Below are 20,003 nucleotides of genomic sequence, written 5' to 3'. Positions count from 1 at the left end.
ATAAAATTATAACTTATAAACCACTACATAAAAGCCAGATTAAATAGATGTTTTTTCAGTTTACATTGAAACCCAGCGTTGCGTTTTTGCCACACTTGAAAAAAAATCCCTCCAAATCATGTGTATTATACTTTTTTTTTTTTTTAAATATCAAAGTTTTCTATCACTAACATTCTTAGAATGAATTTGGAAAGTAGTATGTTTTACAGTTATGCAAATCTTACTATTTTCCTGCCCAAAACGTTTCTATTATACAGTTTAGAGTTAGTGTTTGTCTACATTCAGTCAGGCATACTAGACAGTTTTGAATAGATGTTGCACCTTTGGGCATCGGAGCGTTGGTTTGGAGAATGCATCTTTGTTTATCTGTATCTTCATCATACATATTCCTCGATACGCAAACATCCTGAGATGCTGCAGGTTATTGTCTCCAGGAGATGGGAGCAGATTTTTGGCAAAGATTCACGGGAGTACCGGGATCTTAATCACTAGTGTTCATACTGTTGTTTTACACGTGTTCATCTCCCTCCCATCCCTCCTTCACCATATTCATCTCTGTCATCCTCTGTCTCCTGTTTTTATAAACTCTGTAGAATCACTGAAGTAAAACAGGACAACATCTCTGTTTAAAAGTTTACAAAAAGTTTCCAAGAATGTTTTTTTCTGTCTGTGTGACACTTTGGTGTCCTTGTCGTTTGATTCTCCCGTTTGCAGATGTGAGAACCACCACGAGAAGCTGAGTGTTTTCTGTTGGACCTGTAAGAAATGCATCTGTCACCAGTGTGCTCTGTGGGGAGGCATGGTAACGTTTCACTTCTTTCATTTCTAGATTGCATGCAAAGTCACAAACACCCACAATAATCAGTTACAATTAACAATTTTCCAGGGAGGAAAAGACAGGATGACACTAATGATTATTTTCATGACTGAAATAATCATCAAACTGTGATATATTATTGCAGACTGAGCCACCCAGCAGTATATAAAGTAATTAAAATTAGCTCCAACTTTACCAGCTGCAACATTAAAGTGATGAACACATTAATCCAATACTATAATATATATTATTCTGAAATGGTCCATTCTGCATGATGAGTATGTTTACTTTCAGTACTTCAAGTATATTTTGATGCTAATACTTTTGTACTTTTCCTTGAGTATGTTTTTGAATGCAGGACTTTTACTTGTAGCTGAGTATTTTTACTTTGTAGTATTGCTACTTTTACTTAAAAGATCTGAGTACTTCTTCCACCTCTGCATACCTACACATACAAAATATGAAATTTACAATGATATAAAACTCTTCACACTGGATAAACTGGAGAAACCAGAGACAGATTTGTGTGTTTGTTGTTGTTTGTTGTTGTCCAGCACGGCGGCCACACCTTCAAGCCTCTGGTGGAGATCTACGAGCAGCACGTGACCAAGGTGAAGGACGAGGTCGCCAAGCTCCGCCGCCGCCTCATGGAGCTCATCAGTCTGGTGCAGGAAGTGGTGAGGACGGCTTGTTGCTTTTATACAAGAAAATAGACAAGTCAAACTTTATTTATATAGCACTTTGATGCAGTTGAGTGCTGAACATGTACATATTCAAAATGAATACAAAGCAAGCAACAATAAAAATAAACATAATGTACCAAAAAATACCAAAATCTAACAGACCGGTGGCGATGACATTTACTGTTCACATTCACTCTTCTCAGTGGATGAAACCTCTCTGATATGGACGCCATATGAGCGTTCCTGTAGCACCACCCTCTGGTTAAATCAGGTTCAGGTTACTTTATTCGTACCCATAGAGCAGGGCTCAGCAACCTTTACTAGCAAAAGAGACATTTTAGGCAACAAAAAAAAAAAAATTATCTGTCTGGAGCCGCAAAACATGTGATCATTGTGATGAAGGTAACACAGTTTATAGTGTAAGTATATAGTATATAAGTCTAATGCAGTGAGTGCCAAAGAGACAATGTACTACGGAGTATTAGGGCCACATTGAGGGAAAAAAACATCTGAGATTTACAGAATAAAGTCAGAATATTACGAGAATAAAGTCATAACCTTTTTTTATTTTACAGAAATCTTTCTAAGTTCAGGTAGAGGTAGAAGAGTACTGCTGACTTCCACTAGATGGCACCAACGTATTGATGTCTGTTTGTGTGTGTGGGTGTGTATTACTCATATTGTGGGGACATAAATCTAGGTTAGTTTAGGTTAAGGTTAGGTTTAGGGTTAGGCGAGTAGCAGTTATGGTTAGGGTGAGTTTCCAGGAAATGAATATAAGTCAATGTAATGTCCTCTAAAGTGATGGAAACACAATGTGTGTGTTCTGGGGTCAGGAGAGGAACGTGGAGGCCGTCCGAGGAGCGAAGGACGAGCGTGTCAGAGAGATCCGAAACGCCGTAGAGATGATCATCGCTCGTCTGGACAACCAGCTCAAGAACAAACTCATCACCCTCATGGGTAAGAAGACTCCTCACACACTGATCCCTGTCACCATGCAGCTGTGTTCAGTCTGGCTTTGAATAGTTATGATGCCAATTTTACATTTTTGTTCTCATGTCTGAATAAGCGTCACTTTACCGTTTATCTTACTGTCAGATCTAGAAACATTTCTGTAACTCTTCCAACACTAATAATACATATTTTAATTAAGTAAAAGTACTATTACTTGAGCTTAAAGGGATAGTTTTGGATGTTTTTGAAGTGTGGTTGTATGAGGCACTCATCCATAGTCAGTGTATTACCTACAGTAGATGGAGAAACAGACAGCACGGGAGCAAAGCAACATACTGCTGTGGACGAGAAGCAGCAAGTACGTATTTTAGACACCTACAAATTCAGTTTTAAAGGCCTTTTCATGTCAGGCCTTTGACAAAAACAGTAATTTTATCTCACACGGAGGCAGCGGTAGACCAGCAACTTCCATGTTCTGCGAGGTAAAATTACTGTTTTTGTCAAAGGAGTCTGGTGGCTTTCAAGAGAGCATAGATAACGGCTTCAGTTTCCCCGTCGGAAAGAGCTGTCTGACAGCGAGGTAAAGCTGCTGCCCCCGTCCACGGCAGTACGTTGCTTTGCTCCCGTGCTGGTACTCCTGTCTGTTTCTCCAAACTAGGGGCGTACCGACCTCCATCTACTGTAGTGTAATACACTGACTATGGATAACTACCTCATACAACCCCACTTAAAAACATCCAAACTATCACTTTAACTTCCCTTGGAAATGTTCTGGATATTTACGGACCCTTTCCATCCCTAGTCGTGTCTGAATAAAGCCATGAGGGGCATTAAAAGTAAAACGTTTCGTAATCCGTGTCTGAAAAGAGCTCTTGTTGACGCGAGACGCCGGCTCCACAATGTGTCTAAAGGTTGAGACCTTAACCCGACAGAATACGCAGACTCCCCGCTGAAAGCTGTCAGAGGCACCTTTTATAGCTACGGGGCCGACACACAGATGAAATATTTATCTGGACTGAGTGGATGCATGCACTCACTCAGCGCCCACAACCTGCACACCCGACCGCTCGCACTCGCCAGCCTCCATCAGGCCCTGACATTCAACAGCACAAGCACACACTGAAAATAGAAATGCCTTCCTCCCCACCAGGCCAGAAGACGTCCTTGACCCAGGAGACGGAGCTGCTGGAGTCGCTCCTGCAGGAGGTGGAGCATCAGGTTGGTTCGGCTCAGAGCCTCCTTTCATTCAGCTCTGCTGCATGCTGTTGTTTTGTTAGGGGTGTATGCTGTGCTGTGTCCGTTGATTCAACACTATGGGGACTCTGTAAGGCTGTTTGATTATAATATATTAAATCTTAAATCCCGCCTTCAAAACAATTATCAGATTCTATATTTTAATAGTGAAACAGCTGTGTTGTAATTATTTTAATTAGGGTTAGTCCCAGACAAATGCACCGTTTACTCTTGTTTGAGTAACGTTTGCTAAAAACTACAGTGACCTGCTGAAATTATAGAAAATAAATTATAGTATATATTTGTGACTTGTTTTTAAATTCTTATGTCGTCAGCTGGAAGCAAAGGAAAAGGTGCTGAGAGCCACAGGTCGTACACATTGTTGGTTTTGGTCTTTTAATGGGAGAAACTCACTACATTTAGAGCTCATGCTGAGATACTTTTATAGGAGTTGATTTGAATGTTTTTCTACCGACAAATGAAGTGATGTTAACAGCATCTTTTTCTTCCGTTACTGAAGTAAGTGCCGGTGTACAAACCTCATATTAGTTACGTTGTCCTGGATGGTTCATTGCATGAATAGATGATAGCTGAATTAGCTTCAGTGGATGAAACTGTTTCCTTCCTCCAGGCTAAAAACATCATGCCTTCATTGATGTTTTAGACACAACATGCTGATTATTGTTTTGTTCGTGTGTGTTGAACAGCTTCACTCCTGCAGTAAGAGTGAGCTGATCTCCAAGAGCCCAGAGATCCTGCTCATGTTCCAGCAGGTCCACCGGAAACCCATGCAGTCCTTCGTCACCACGCCGGTCCCTCCAGACTTCACCAGGTAACCTGCTCCGCTGTATCTCTTCTTTATTACATGTTCCCTTTTGTACACGTTATGTACTGAACTAAGTAAGTTGTGTTTAGACGGAGAGATCAAGGGCATGTCTCTTGAAGTGGATTTGTTGGTAAATGCCATTGAAAAGGTTCCAAAGAAAAATCTGCTCAGCTATAGGAAAGGTCACACTCAGGCTCTTCGTCCAACAGGGGAGGAACCAAATATCTATTTAGCAAATATTATCATTATTTATTCAATCTTTACATTTTATTTATTTATTTGATTAATCAAATTTTAGACTGCAGAATGTCCAATAATAGTTTAAGATATTCAAATTCAGGAACTACTGGCTGCAAATATTCACATCTAAAAATGTCTGAAAAAAAAGTCTGAAAAAAAAGATCCGTAAAATGTCGGGCAAAAAAAGTCTGAAAAAATGTCCGAAAAAAAAAATATCTGAAAAAAAAGTCTGAGGAAAAAGATCAGAAAAATGTCGGGAAAAAAAAGTCTGAAAAAATGTCCGAAAAAAAGACTGAAAATGTTTTTTGGATAAATGTCTGAAAAAAAATATCTGAACAATATCTGAACAATATCTGAAAAAAAAGTCTGAAAAAAAAGTCTGAAAAAAAAGTCTGAAAAAAAATATCTGAAAAAAGTCTGAAAATGTTTTTCGGATAAATGTCTGAAAAAAAATATCTGAACAATATCTGAAAAAAAATGTCCTAAAAAAAAAATATCTGAAAAAAAGTCTGAAAAAAAAGTCTGAAAAAAAAGATCTGAAAAAAGTCTGAAAAAATGTCTGAAAAAAAAGATCTGAAAAAGATCTGAAAAAAAAGATCTAAAAAAATGTCAGAAAAAAAAGATCTTAAAAAAGTCTGAAACAGTAAATTATATCAGTAAATATCAATGTTTGTAACCTTCCATAAAGTAGTTTTATGTCTGTGTCCAATGTTTACATGTATCTATTAAGAAATATAAAGGATGCTGCTTTGAGTGTTTAATGTGTTTAATACAGGAGAGAGTAGCCAGATGTATTCAGTGTGTGTAATCTTTCTTCCTCTGTGTGTTTTCAGTGAGCTGGTTCCTGCCTACGACTCCAGCACTTTTGTTCTGGTCAACTTCAGGTAAAAATCCTCTCTCTGCTTGTATTTAGTCATCACTGCTGATGCTGCTGCAGACCAGAAAAAATATGACCTCAGTGACCTCAGACCTTCAAAATGAGAAGGCGGAGAACAGTTCTGTGTTTACGTTTTCTGGGGAGCGTGTCAGCGGTTCAATAATATCATTACATCGTGCTGTTGTTGTACATGTGCTGTTGTTTATGTTCGTTTAAGTTACGTTATGTTGTGCTTCGTATTGTTTTACCGTGCAGAAATAACCACTGTTGCTGCTTTGTACATGTTGTGGAAGTCCCAGATATGTCAGAAAACCAAACGCCGTCGTGTCTGCGTTCATAACGTCACCCGGCGGCGAGCTGTATTTACATACAGTATATGTATCTAGCAGCCACACGTCACTACTGCGGTATGAAACCAAAATAAACAGACTCTGCTGTGATTTAACTTCAATAAACGGATCAAAAGTGAAGCCGAAATAACGACATAATGATGCTGATTAGTAAAAAGTCTGAATTCATGCTTTGTCAAGTCTGTCACACAACAAGCAAACAACTTTTAAAATGCTCGTTTTCTGAACGGAGTTTGGATCGATCACTGCCGGGCTACGCTAACATTGAAGCTGCTCCATTAACACTCCATCTAGGAATGTTTTTCAGGGAGAGCGTCTCACATTAGTCTTGCATTCGAGTGTAGCCTAAAATCTGTGTATCTGAAATGAACAAAGTCGACCACCATGAGGAGAAAATAACAGAGAGAGGAAACAGTCAGTGGGGATGTACTTCCACCCACCGCTGAGTGTATTTCAAGAGCTTTGTCCTCTTGAAAGTTGAGACTTAAACCTGGAGGACTCCCAGCGGTGCTCCAGAAAAAGTTTAGAGGATGTACATTGTAAACACTTGGTGATGATGTTTGTTGGTGTGTGTGTTTGTAGCACCCTGAGGCAGCGGGCTGACCCGGTCTACAGCCCTCCTCTACAGATATCTGGGCTCTGCTGGAGACTCAAAGTCTACCCAGTGAGTTTCCCTCCTTCTACTCATGTTTTCCATCCATTAAAGCCTGACTGCTCTGTTCAGAGGGAGCCAAAAAACAACTAAATCATGATTTGACAGTTGTATTTCTGGGCTCTTCCAGACATTTAAATGAAAAAGATATTCTTTTTAATAGAAAGAATGAAAATGGATCTCATATTGTCCACTATAACGTTTACCATTTCTCATGTTTAAGTGCAAATGTCTTTTATCAGTTATGAATTTGAAAATAAAGAGATGACTGTGTATCGATATCTTCACTTTGCATCTATATATTGGGTCGTTGATCATTGAATTGATATATATTGATCCAGATCGATGTATCGTTACACCCCTATTGGTTACTGTAGTTCTGGAAAGTTAAGAAAACATGTGACGAGGTCTTAAAAGCTTTCTAAAACTGTGTGCAGTGTTAGTAACTCTTGTAATGTGTCTCCTCAGGACGGTAACGGTGTGGTCCGTGGAAACTACCTCTCTGTGTTCTTGGAGCTTTCTGCTGGACTCCCCGAAACATCAAAGTAGGAATCATGTCTTCATAAATATTTCTCTACAGTCTTTGTCTTTATAGTCACGTCTGAGGTGAGGTTGAATTAATTAATAGAGTTCTAGCTTTCTCCAACATAATGTAGGTTGTTTAAGGCCGAGCCAAATGCTTCCGAGCTTCAAAGCTTATGCCGTTGCCATGGTAATCAACATCCACATCTGTATTCAAATGCATCATTTTTTTAATACATTTATTTTTATACCAAAAAATCCCAAATAGCACATGAAATAAAAACATAGTAATCTGACATTATTCATTATGCACCAACATTAATTATTATGAGTTATTCTCCGACAGAAAGCGCTGTTTGTTCTGTGTGTAGAGTGTGTGTGTGTGTGTTTAACGATGTTCTGGGCACTGAAACACAGCGGAGGAGATCGATAGACAGACAGTCTCAACAAAGCCAGGTCTATTATTTTATATGTTGGCATAAGCTACAGTATATTTATTTAATTTGTTTGTTTATAAGCCCACACATGAGCAAAAATATAGAATATTGCCAGCCTTGTCATTGGTCTCTCTGCCTGCGTCTAAGATGACATTCAGTCGCAGGAACATATTTGTAACCTTCATGAAAAGAAGGTTCGGTAGCGTTTATGGACAGGAAGTCAAAGGTTGGATACCCCACTTCTTGTTCCCTGTGTAGTGATGCTGTCTTGGTTCTGTGTAGGTACGAGTACCGGGTGGAGATGGTCCATCAGGCCTCCAGTGACCCGACCAAGAACATCATTCGAGAGTTTGCGTCTGACTTTGAGGTCGGTGAATGTTGGGGCTACAACCGCTTCTTCAGACTGGACCTTCTGGCCAGCGAGGGATACCTGAACATGCAGACGGACACACTGGTGCTCCGGTGGGCTCACACACACGCACACACACACGCACACGCACACGCACACACACACACACACAGCATCATCATTCTGTGTAGACCATGCTGATCATCTGATAGTACAGAAACTATGGACTCATAGGAGTGCAATAATAAAGAATAAATACGTAAAAAAAATAAGAAAATAAATGTGGAAATATAATGAGAAATAAATAAAAGAATATAGAAGTAAATAAAAAGTGGAAATATAAAGAGAAAAAAATAAAATAATAAATAAATGTGCAAATATAAGACAAATAACAAAATATAATAATATAAAATACAATATATTTTCACATTTATTTGTTCCTTTATTTATGTATTTTTAAATAATACATATTTTTGCGAATATATTACTTTTTTTTAAAAAATTATTATTATTTATTTTTTATCCCTTTTATTTTCCTCATTGCTTTTGCTATTCTTTGAAGGGCCAGTCTGTCAATCAACCGGCTTTGGGCGGCCCTTCCTGCCCAGGCTGAGGAGTCAATTTCTGCACACATGAACCGATGCTTTTATTTTTTTTAAAATATACAGAAAATATAGAGTAATTTTATATGTAAAAAAATAAATCTATATTTTTTTTAAATACATACATATATATATACTTTTTTTTTTTTTTACAGATTTATTCCTCATTATATTTCCACATTTATTTATTTACTTATATATTATTGTATTTATCCCTCTTTATATTTCCACATTTATTTTCCTATTCTTTTACAGATTTATTCCTTATTACGGCACTCTTATGACTCCATAAGAAACAAGCAACATAGCAGTTTTGTTGTCAAAGAGGTAACAGTGTGTTTTCATGTGTGTGCTGCACAGCTACCAGGTCCGCTCACCCACCTTCTTCCAGAAGTGCAGAGATCAGTACTGGTACATCAGCCAGCTGGAGTCGGCCCAGAGTGGCTACATCCAGCAGATCAACAACCTCAAAGAGGTACCGGACCGTGTGTCCATCTGAGTTGAGCAGAGTTTACCCAAACATTGTTCAAGTGTGTCTGTATATTTAATATTCTTATTTCTGATTTCAGAGGTTGGCCATCGAGCTGTTTCGCCGCCAGACGTCGCGCAGCTCCTCTCCCCCCGACATGAGGCTCGCTGCAGGCACCACGGCCTCCGAGAGAGACGCCCGCTCGGTGAAGAGCGACGACGACATCCAGACCACTTTGAGCAACATTAAAAAAGGCGAAGAAGAAGAGAGGACGCAGCAAGACGACTCTAATGTAAGGATGCTGCTCCAGAGACTGAGGTTGAATGTGGTTTCACAGAACACATTGTTGATTTATCAAAACGTAGAGACGTCCCAGTCACGTCCTTCCGATACAGTCTGATCCCGTATTTATTGTTTAGCTCTGAGAATATACATATAGTATCCTCCGTCACAGACTCATTCTGTGGATTGTCTCGGGACATCTCTATCTGTTTGAGACATTTAAATGGTCCTCTGTAAGATATCTCGAGCTTTAGTGTGATCGCGGCGCCTTCTGTGTTGTCCAGGAGCTGTCGGACGGAGACTTGGAGGTGGACTGTCTGACCGAGGAGGAGGTGAACCCGCTGGATGGCAGCAGCACCTCGGGGAGCTCAACGGCCACCAGCAACACCGAGGAGAACGACATCGACGAGGAGACCATGTGAGTACAATTTCTCACTTTCTCTTCAAGGTGCTAAATTCAGAGTATTAATATAGCAGCAAACAAACAATCAGCTATGTAAAGATATAGAGGAGTAGTGTTGTCCTGAGCAGAGAGTAAAGTCTCTCTCCCTCTGTGTCTATAAAGACATCACTTCCTGTGAACTAGAAGAACAATCTGTCATCTGTTTTATCACTGTGTGTTTAATACTTTGGGTTTATTATTATCTAAGAAGGAAAACTGGACAAACAATTCAGTTTCAGGATAAAGATATTTTATAAGTTTCGAAGGAAATGAGGTAATTAAAACTAATAAAAGTTATAACCTCTGAATGCATCACTATTTATTCCTGTTTGTGTATGTTTGTGCAGGTCAGGAGAGAACGATGTCGACTTTATGGGGAACCTGGAGACAGAAGAAGGAGAGCTTCCTGATGACCTGGCCGGAGCAGCAGGTATATAAAACACACACAAATATAAATATATAATCTATATAATAATATAAATCCCACAGACTGGATCGAGTGAAAGGTCAGAAAAACATTTTATTTCACTGTAGGGTCCTTTCCATAATGTTGTCAGACACTTATAATAATAATAATCTGAGCCTGTCAGTGGTAAAAATGAGCTCTTTTAGTGGACGTACATTGACGTTGAGGAATTGCCTCGAGCGATTACATTCCAGCAGCGTTCAGCGGCTGTCGGCTGCAGCGTTTCCCTTCAATACTGGACCAATTTCAAAAATAGTTGTCCCCATTAGTCACACAAAAACATTGTTAAATAGGATCCAGGTTGAAAAATTCCGAGGTCACCCTTTTAAGTTTCAAAATAAAGTTTCTCAGGAAATTGAGGGGATAATACCCCTGAACTGCTGAAACATTGTTTTAATAGCGGGAGGGCTGCAATTAAAGATTATTTTCATTACTGTTTAGTCTACAGATTATTTTCTTGGTTAAAGGGACTCTATGTAAGAATAAGAAGCGTGCGCGCATGCACGTGAGAGGTGGAGCGAAAGCGTGAGAAGGAGCGCGGTGTGTGAGTGAAGGCAGGCAGAGGAGCAGAGGAGCAGAGACTCCGGTCCTGGAGACCAAAGCTACGGTCTCCCCCGCGTCCTCCGACCGCGGACAACACTGTTTAACAGACGGGCTTCACTAGATACAACCAAGAGGTTTTGGTGCTTCACTGTAGTTTGTGTTGGAGTCTGAGTCTGAACAGCGGAGACACACGAGAGACCATGAGACACCAACCAGCAATGATTTATACGTGGAAGAAGTTACAAACAGTCCCTTTAATCATTTGGTCTATAAAATCAGAAAATAGTAAAAAAAAAAAAAAGAAAAAGAGCCCAAGATGATTTCTTTTGAAGAATACAAAACCTAAATATATCCAGACAAACAAAACAAATCCTCAACGTTTATTAATCTGTAACCATCAAATATTGAATGTCCGGCCTCAGATAAAGGTCCTCGCTGTCTCTCCTCAGTTGAGGCAAATAAAAGCCTTCAGCCGCTGTTTGAGAATTTAGGGAATCAAATCTATTTGTGTTGTTTTGGCAGCTGTACAAGCAGAACACAGTGATACTCCGCTGGGCTCTCAGAGCGGCTCCTTCACTCTGTGTGTTTGACTGTGTCGGTGTTGAAAGGCATGAAGAGGACGATGAGTCATTGTTGGTGCACTGAACCCCCTTTTGCAGCGTGCTGATATAGAAGCACTCGGTGTCCTGTGTGTGCGTGTACATGTGTGGGGGGGTTGAGTCGAGCTCTGCTAAGTGTCGTGTTTTAAAGTAGGGCTGACCCCGAATGCTTCGACGCTTCGAATCTATAACCATTGCCATGGTAACGACCTCCAAAATCAGTATTCAAATGCTTTTTTTTTTTAATGGTATTTGCTATTAAAACAATATAGTTTAGCCCCATAAAGCCAGCCTCAATGTTTAGGTTTTAATCCAGAAGTTTTGTCTGTAAAACATGTACTGAGATTGAGCTGATACCGGCAGCTGGAAAACAGCCAATCAGAGAGGTTCCCTTCTGTTTGACTGACTAGTAGAAAGCATGATAACAGAGGTTGATTTACTGAAGTCACACGATTTGCGAGTCGGGTTAGGGCTGGGCGAGCCGGTCTGTAAAGGGGAGACTCGTGGGTACCCATAGAACCCATTTACATTCACATATCTGGAGGTCAGAGGTCAAGGGACCCCTTTGAAAATGGACATGACAGTTTTTCCTCACCAAAATGTAGTGTAAGTTTGGAGCGTTATTTAACCTCCTTCACGACCAGCTAGTCTGACATGGTTGGTACCGATGGATTCATCAGGTTTACTAGTTTCATATGACACCAGTATCTTCCCTCTAGCTTTAAAACTGAGCCACTACAACCTAAAAAATGCAAGATGTGTTAATGCGTTAAAGAGATTAGTGGTGTTAATGCGTTATAATTTGAGCTTGTTAATTAAATGAACTGTGAAACTGCAGGCTGCAGCCACACTTTCTTTCTTTTGACGAAAACATTGACAGTCAGTATTTGGCTTTATGTACTTCTAGTGCAACATTCAGCCACACCAACACCGTCTGTTATAAGAGACATTGTTCCTTCACCTTGGATTATTACAACCCTGAATGAAAGTACAACCATTCAGTAGGTGAACGGTGTGAACTCTGTGTTCTGCAGGAGGATCCAGCTCCAGTGTGCGTTCCATACTTCAGCGCTCTGCTGTCGGTCGCAGTGGTAGCGGAGCGGCGGGCGGCGGCGCTGTCGGTCCGGGCAGCAGCAGCCTCCTGGAGATCGACCCGGTCATCCTGATCCAGCTGCTGGATCTGAAGGAGCGCCGCAGCGTGGAGACTCTGTGGGGGCTCCAGCCTCGGCCTCCTGTAACGCTGCTGCACAGCCAAGGTCTGTAGGCACACACTCAGTGTTTCATTTCTCCACCATCGAAGATATCACTGATGTTTTATGCCGTGTTAGAGAAACCATTTAGTAACCAAAAACTGACAGATTGGATTCTTGATTTGATGACCTTTGATGTACTTTGAGCTCATTTTAAAATGGAGGAGAGAGTTTATTTTCTCCAGCTGCTCTCATTTCTTGTTGTTTCTTCTTCTTCCTCCAGCTCATCCTCACTCCAGGAAAGACCGAGAGCGGCGGCCTCAGGTTGTGCGACGATCCGCTCCAGACTCAGGGGTCCTGATCCGCCTCAAGGCTCAGATGGCCGAGGTCCGCAGCAAGATGTCCGACGTCAAGAGTCAAGTGCTGGAGGCTCGGGGGACGGGAGAGCCCCGGCCCGGTCCGTCGGGGGGCTTTGGTGCGGAGGAGGTATCCTCCCACCTCGCTGATTCAGAGCTGTCAGCTTGTCGTAAGCCCGGTGAGCTGGACCTGCTGGGGAGAGCAGCTGCCGCTCGATCTAGGCCCGGCCGCCCCGGTGAGGACCCGATTTCTGGGAATAAAGTCGGAAATTTACAAGAACAAACTCACACAGATTTACAAGAAACTCTGAGTCAATGTCTAACGTGATTACATATTTGTCTCTTATCGGTTTATTCTGTTTGCAGCCAGGAAGTCTCTGTCTCCCGTCCTGGACAGCAGCAGCAGCTCTCTGGTGGTGAAGAGGAGGAGTCCAGATGAGATGGAGAAGGACCTGAGAGGAGCAGACGTGGCCTCAGAGCTCAGCCTGCATCTTAAAGACGGGCTGGGGGGTGCAGAAGGTCAGTCGTTCTCTAACTGATGTTACTATTTATTAGACTCAGACATAATATCACTTTATAAACTGAATACGGTAAGCTTGTTTTGCAGCAACGTTAGCATTCATTTGGAGTTGTGTTTGCGTTTCTCTAATGAACTCCTGAAGGAAATATCCGTCTCTTTAGCTGTTAAAAGCTCCACTCTGTTCACCAGCTGGCCTCTAACTGTATGTGAACTAAAACAGTGAAGTTAGTGGGTATAAAACCAAAACAATGAGCTTTAATATGCAATCAAACTCCATGGAGCTGCAGAGTCAGATCGTCAGATATCAGCATCTTCAAACTGAGTTTCAAAGCGAGCGTGGTGGAAATGATTTTAGATTTGGGGCACTGAGTGTCCTCAACTTGATCAGGTATGTACTTGATGTTCCTTGAAGTGTCTTTCCCAAATAAGCTCTACTTGTACCTGCTCTTCTGCTCCAGCGTGACTTTAAATAGTTCCTGAAGCTCTCGTGGCTCATCTGTGATAAACTGTGGGTTGTTTTAGCGCTACACTACATACTCCTCCTCCTCCTCGCTGAAACAGTGTTTACATCGAAGCTCCAGACATCGACTGTCCCTGTGAAAAAAACGTTGAATATGAAGAGTTGTTACAACCTAATACCTCATTTAAATTATATTAAAGTCATCAATAGCAGCTGGGTTCAGCAGTCAGTTTACAAATGAAGCTTTGAATGTCTGTTGTCTGTTATGACAGACTTGATAATCTAAAACTATAATGACCTTGTTGGTTCAGACCGACCTCCGTGAGTCTGATGAGTCTTCAGTGTATCTGCCGTGTTCCTCCGACTGGACTTGATGGATGGTATTTCACCGTCTCACCGGTACATGAGCCATCATGCCTCCTCCCACGCAGTTCCTTGTTTTCAGTCTGAACTCCCACTTTACTTTTTGTTTTCCTGGATCAAACTGAAAAACAAAACAAGACTCATGTTTTTCCCATCATGCCCCCTGTCTCTGCTGCAGGAGCGCTGAACGCCGACAGCCCCCTTGTGTCTCTGGGCGGCTCGTCGTCGTCGTCGGAGCAGCAGGCCTCCGCCGCCGCCGCCGCCTCCAAGCAGCAGCAGTACTCGTTGGAGCAGCAGCTGTTCGGGGCCTCGGGGCCCCGGGACGACATCTTCTCCCTCGGGGGGTCGAGCTACATGACCGCCAGCAAGAACTGTGGCAGCAGGACCCTAGGGTGCGTCTCACATCATACACAGAAATACTCTTCTTGTCTCCGTCTCTCTGCCGTGACGCTCACAAACACTCTCTCTACCTGCAGGGCAGCCATGTTGGACTGCGAATCCGAAAGCTCTGGAAACTCCCATCATTCCTTGCTGGAGGGACCTTCTGCACCGCCGCAGTCAAATGAAGGTCTGTTTACCCTCCAACGGACAGTGATAGTAAACCTGTATTTTATTTCTATTTTGTCCTTTAACTAAAATTACTAGATAATGTTGAATGAATGTTTGCACAGGTCTGATGGTCTCCTCTCGTCCTGTCTCGTCTGTAGATCCGTCGCCGTCGGTTCTGGTGGCGGCAACAAGCAGCGACAGCGACACGGAGGACGAAGCTCTGCAGAGCAACAACTCTCGCTACGACAACCAGACTCCTCCCTGCTCAGGTAACACACACACACACAGACTCCATCATAACACACACACTCACATACAGCAGAGGTAAAACAGTTAAAGCCACTTCACACTTTGCGTGAGTTTGAGGTTATTCCCAGACACAAGATTGAGAGTTCTTCCTCCTCTTCTTCCTCCTCTTCCTCCTTCCAGGAGAGCAGCTTCTGTCTGAGGACATGAGTCTGCCTGCCGACAGGTGAAACCCACCGCTTTATCCCTCAGCGACCTCACGGCGACGCAATAATGGCGCGGAGACGACACACGCTTTATGTTACACCTGTAGAGTAGAAACTGCTTGTTACGCATGAAGTCAAAATGAAAACGACTCACCTGCTTGAAACAGAAACAGAAAACTTTCTCTTGAATATGTTTAATATTTGGACCCCGACAGGAATAATAACCACGGCCAGTTCTTCAGGTGGTTGTGTGGCGTTAACGGTCCAGGTGACCACTTAACATCAATGTCATTATATTGTGTGAATGCAGTGGAAGAGAACCAACATCTCACCTCTTTGAAAAGTGGACTTTCACCGTATTATATTTATAATAAAGGATGTAAGTCAGTTCTTTCACGGCCAGTTCAGTAAAAACATGAGAGCAAAACAACCGACTGGATCTTTAGAAATGTTTAAGGCATAGAAACTGTTACTTTGCAAACATCAACCAGAACATGTTACCTGAGCTACAGAGTCACTTTAATCAGCACAGATCTGCACACCTTCTCAGTCTAGAAAAGCTTTTGTAAATCAAGTTTGCAAGAGTCTGAGGATAAACTGTACATAACCTGCAGTCAATAAGAAGCTGAGTGTTTTATAACGGCTTGCTGTCGATGTTTAGTTCAGTCTGTCTGAGCTTTAAGTCTCAACACCTACTCCACTTCCTTCACCCGTGTGTCCCTGCACCTCGGCGCCACAAACACTTTTATCCTCGCCTCAAAACGTTCTGTTTTTTTAGTGACACTGCAGCTTTTTTCTCCCCGAAGGTGAACCTCGTTTAGAGCTCATTTCTGGTAATTCATGTAAATGTCTCGTCTCTCAATGATAACAGCGGCGGCGGCAGCAGCAGCCACCACGTCTGTCTTTATGTGACATTTGAAAAAGGTTAAACGATCACTGAATCACACGGATTATGAAAGTGCTGATGTCTGTGGGCTGAAACTTTGAAGCTCTGACTCCGTAACGACGTCTACGCAGGTGTTTTTAGCCTCGACGTCTGCCTCGGACATCGCTGACCGGAGCGCGACATTCCCAGAGTCCTCATTGTAAGAAATATGTTAGATCAGGGGTCAGCAACCTGCGTCTCTTCAGCTCCTCTCCAGTGGCTCCCTGTGGATTTATAAACATGGAAATGAATAACTGCTTTTTGTTTATATTTTCATTTTTATTTATCATTGTTGTAGGTCTATGGTACGACGGTACGACGGAGTATTAGGGCCACATTGAGGGAAAGAAATAAATCTAATAAAAACTTCGAGAATAATGTCGTAATATTATAAAGTAGTAATTTTACGTGTTATTTTCTTTTTTTCTTGTAATATTACGACGTTTTTTCTCATAAAGTTATGACTTTATTCTCGTAATATTACAACTTTTTTCTCATAAAGTTATGACTTTATTCTCGTAATATTACGACGATTTTTCTCGTAAAGTTATGATTTTTTTCTCGTAATATTCTGACTTTATTGTGTAAATCTCAGATGTTGTTCCCTCAATGTGGCCCTAATACTCCGTAGTACATTGTCTCTTTGGCCCTCACTGCATTACACTTATATACTATATACTTAGACTATAAGCTGTGTTACCTTCATCACAATGATCACATGTTTTGCGGCTCCAGACAGATTATTTTGTTGTTTAGATAGTAAAGGTTGCTGACCCCTGTGTTCGGGGCTATCTAGTTGACTTTTTCCAAATATCTTGTTTAGTCCAACCAGCTATCCTAAACTCATAAATATCCAATTAATTATCATAGAGAAATGCGAGAATAGTGTATTATTGAAGTACAAGCGATGTCTTTGTTAGCGTGTCTTTCCAGTGGAAACTGTTGACGGCGTGTCCTGTGATTACTCAGAGACACATTGTCTCTGGAAAGAAATGTTTCTGATTAAAATATCATTTTATTTTCTTCCTGTGAGCACCACAAATTAAATTCACTTTAGCTTTATTGTGTTGTAAAGGAGGCAGAAGACAAAAAACATCTGCAGAGTTGTACTGTTTACCGCTGAAGGCAGGAGAGGGAGAAACGAACCCTTCAAGTTGATTCTCAAGAGAAGTTGACAGCAAAGGTTTTAAAAATCAGTGTAATAATTATGTAACGTGTGCTTTGTGCTGCGCTTGACGGCTTCACTGGCTTTTCTTCACCGATTTATTATCTTTTCACCTCAATACTCCCGACAAACACGTGTCAACGGCTGCTGCAAAAACGCTGCACAATACTGGGAGAAAGTAGAGTTTAGTTTAAGGAGCTTATTATTTAGAAGGTCAATTAATCTTTGGATGAAATAAATGAAACTATCGTAGACTTCTACAGTTTACCTTATAACTATCTTACAGTATAATCACATGCTTGCTGTACACGTGCCTGAAAGTGCATGACTTCATCGTCGGCTGGACTGAAGGAGGACGGACGTTCTTGTTTGCACCGAGACGTTGAAGTCGTCCGCCGGAGTGAAGTTTATTAACCTTTTCTCTTCTTTGTGCTTCTTGTGTCAAAAGCTGCTTTCTATTTTAAATGTTCCCATAATGCTCTGTGCATTATTTCATGTGTACATTTCCTTATTTAAATAAATCTAATGTTTTACGATACTGGAAGTGACCACGTTCTTGTGTCTTCTGTCTCCCTTTATCATGTCTGAATGTTAAAATGCAGAATTAAGATTTAATTATTTAAAGATTAAGGATTAAATTCTTGTTTTGGTTTTGGTCCAGCGAGCCGGTCATTGAAGGGGATTCTTTCATAACAATGACCTGCTAGCTGTACATTATCCCGCTTATTACACAGCTACTTACTGAAGAAATCAATCATTTCACACAAAAACGGTCCGCCAGAGTTTGAGATCTGAACTGCACCCATAGCAACGGTCTGTTATACGTAGCAACGGTCTGTTATACATCGAAACGGTCTGCTATACAAAGCAACAGTCTGTTATACATAGCAACGGTCTGTTATACATAGCAACGGTCTGTTATACATAGCAACAGTCTGTTATACGTAGCAACGGTCTGTTATACATAGCAACAGTCTGTTATACGTAGCAACGGTCTGTTATACGTAGCAACGGTCTGCTATACATAGCAACGGTCTGTTATACATAGCAACGGTCTGTTATACATAGCAACGGACTGTTAAACATAAGGGTCTGCTGTAAAGAAATAGCAGAACGCTGTGATTGACCAATCAGAATCGCGTATTCAACACAGCCGTGTAATATATACATACATATACATATACATATATACATATACATATATATATATATGTAAACTTTAAAGAAATTACTTGTAAACCATCTATAAACATTCATTTGGATAGTTAATACTTTGTCAATGTTAATAATCGGTTTCTGGCCCATCTATGTAATGTTTATTGATTATATAGTTTAGTTTATTATATAGTTTTATGTAAGTTAAACAATTTCTTAAAGGTTTACAAATCATTTGGAAGTCATTATCAAATGTATAAAATTGTATAATATGTGCAAAAATAAACTGTTAATAGTTTACTAATGTGATTGTTATAATCAGCTATGATACAATATAGAATAAACATTATTATCATTTCATTGTTTGTTAACAGTAAAACAACTATTAGCTAAGTTTAATTAAGTATAAATGTACCATTTATAAATGATGGTTATTATTAAAGTGTTACTCCTGATAGACATTCAGGCCGGGATCACGTCACTGAAGCTGTCAGGTCCATATTTTGTCGTCCTCAGCTGACCTCTGACCTGTATTCCCTCACCGAGAGCTCTCCTCTTGTACTGCGTGTCACAGATTCCCTCACTGAGGACTCTCTTGTGCTGCATGTCACAGATTCCCTCACCGAGGGTAAAGACGATGTGCTAACGTGGAACGAATGACGAGTCTCTGAGGGGGTGCTGGGTGTCGGTCAATCTCAGCTTCTCATGCACACAAAGACCGATCAGTGATCAGACTGTGAATAAAACCATCAGACAGTAAATATCGTCTCCACTCCCACACCGGAGGAACAACCCTCACGTTCTTTCCTTCTCTGGTTTTTATCACGCTGTGTGTTTTGAGCCCAAACTGCTGGAACGGAGAGAATAAAGCCAGATTACGAGTGGGGGGGTGAAATGATGAGTCTTTTTATAGAAAGAATGTGGAGGACTGCTCACTCACTTGTTTTTGTAAAGCTGTTTACGTAACAGCAGACAGCACTGTTCCACATGAAAGCCCTGTTACAGCATCACAGCTCCTCACACTGCGTCTCCTCACGGCGTTTCTCTCCGCTACATGAAAAACCATTTGTTCAGGTTTCCTGTTAACGCCGTTGACCCTCTTCTACTGTGTGGTTTTTAGAACCGTGGAGCCGGATTAACGGGTTCGCTTCGGCTAACCTTTTGCTTTATTTTTCATTTTCACACAGATGGCTGTATTTTTATTTTTTATTATGGCTGTAAGAAAACCAAAGATGGAGCATCTGTGGCGTCGCCCACAGCTGTCTGAAGGGATGTTTGGTCACTAACTAGAGACTGAAAATCCTCATTGTCCCGAGATAAATGTGGAGAGTTGTGGCGTGACTAATGGGCGATGGAGGGAAAGTTCAGGTAGTCATTAACAGCCGAGACAGCGACGCTGGTTTTGTATTAACCTTGTGAGTCTGTATGTGTGTCATTGTGACAAAACGTGGTCCTGCAGACACCGACAGTCTTGTGAACGACCACTGAGGCTATTTTGAGTCGGGCCTATAGCCTACTTTACCAG

At 41.2% G+C, this 20,003-nt stretch overlaps 1 protein-coding gene across 4 annotated transcripts in view; it reads left to right on the top strand.

Annotated features, from left to right (window-relative positions):
• Positions 1-17,867, top strand: part of trim37 (tripartite motif containing 37) — a 22,431-nt gene extending 4,564 nt beyond the window's left edge. Inside the window, exons 6-25 of one of the 4 annotated variants that reach the window (XM_037748980.1) lie at positions 715-802; positions 1,372-1,494; positions 2,337-2,460; positions 3,605-3,672; positions 4,395-4,519; positions 5,587-5,637; positions 6,563-6,644; positions 7,101-7,177; positions 7,874-8,053; positions 8,903-9,017; positions 9,112-9,303; positions 9,578-9,711; positions 10,083-10,165; positions 12,378-12,599; positions 12,817-13,125; positions 13,256-13,408; positions 14,411-14,624; positions 14,709-14,800; positions 14,904-15,050; positions 17,610-17,867. In XM_037748980.1, coding sequence (XP_037604908.1) covers positions 715-802; positions 1,372-1,494; positions 2,337-2,460; positions 3,605-3,672; positions 4,395-4,519; positions 5,587-5,637; positions 6,563-6,644; positions 7,101-7,177; positions 7,874-8,053; positions 8,903-9,017; positions 9,112-9,303; positions 9,578-9,711; positions 10,083-10,165; positions 12,378-12,599; positions 12,817-13,125; positions 13,256-13,408; positions 14,411-14,624; positions 14,709-14,800; positions 14,904-15,050; positions 17,610-17,614 — 2,584 coding nt within the window. In that variant the 3' untranslated portion in view covers positions 17,615-17,867. Of the gene's footprint in view, positions 1-714; positions 803-1,371; positions 1,495-2,336; positions 2,461-3,604; positions 3,673-4,394; positions 4,520-5,586; positions 5,638-6,562; positions 6,645-7,100; positions 7,178-7,873; positions 8,054-8,902; positions 9,018-9,111; positions 9,304-9,577; positions 9,712-10,082; positions 10,166-12,377; positions 12,600-12,816; positions 13,126-13,255; positions 13,409-14,410; positions 14,625-14,708; positions 14,801-14,903; positions 15,051-15,210; positions 15,624-17,609 lie in introns of those variants that run through there. The other 3 variants (XM_037748981.1, XM_037748978.1, XM_037748979.1) reach the window with 3 other exon arrangements.
• The last annotated feature ends 2,136 nt before the right edge of the window (positions 17,868-20,003 follow it).

This window comes from Sebastes umbrosus, chromosome 17 (genome assembly GCF_015220745.1).
Source record: "Sebastes umbrosus isolate fSebUmb1 chromosome 17, fSebUmb1.pri, whole genome shotgun sequence".
Lineage (NCBI taxonomy): Eukaryota > Metazoa > Chordata > Actinopteri > Perciformes > Sebastidae > Sebastes > Sebastes umbrosus.
This window is presented reverse-complemented; position numbering and strand designations above follow the sequence as displayed.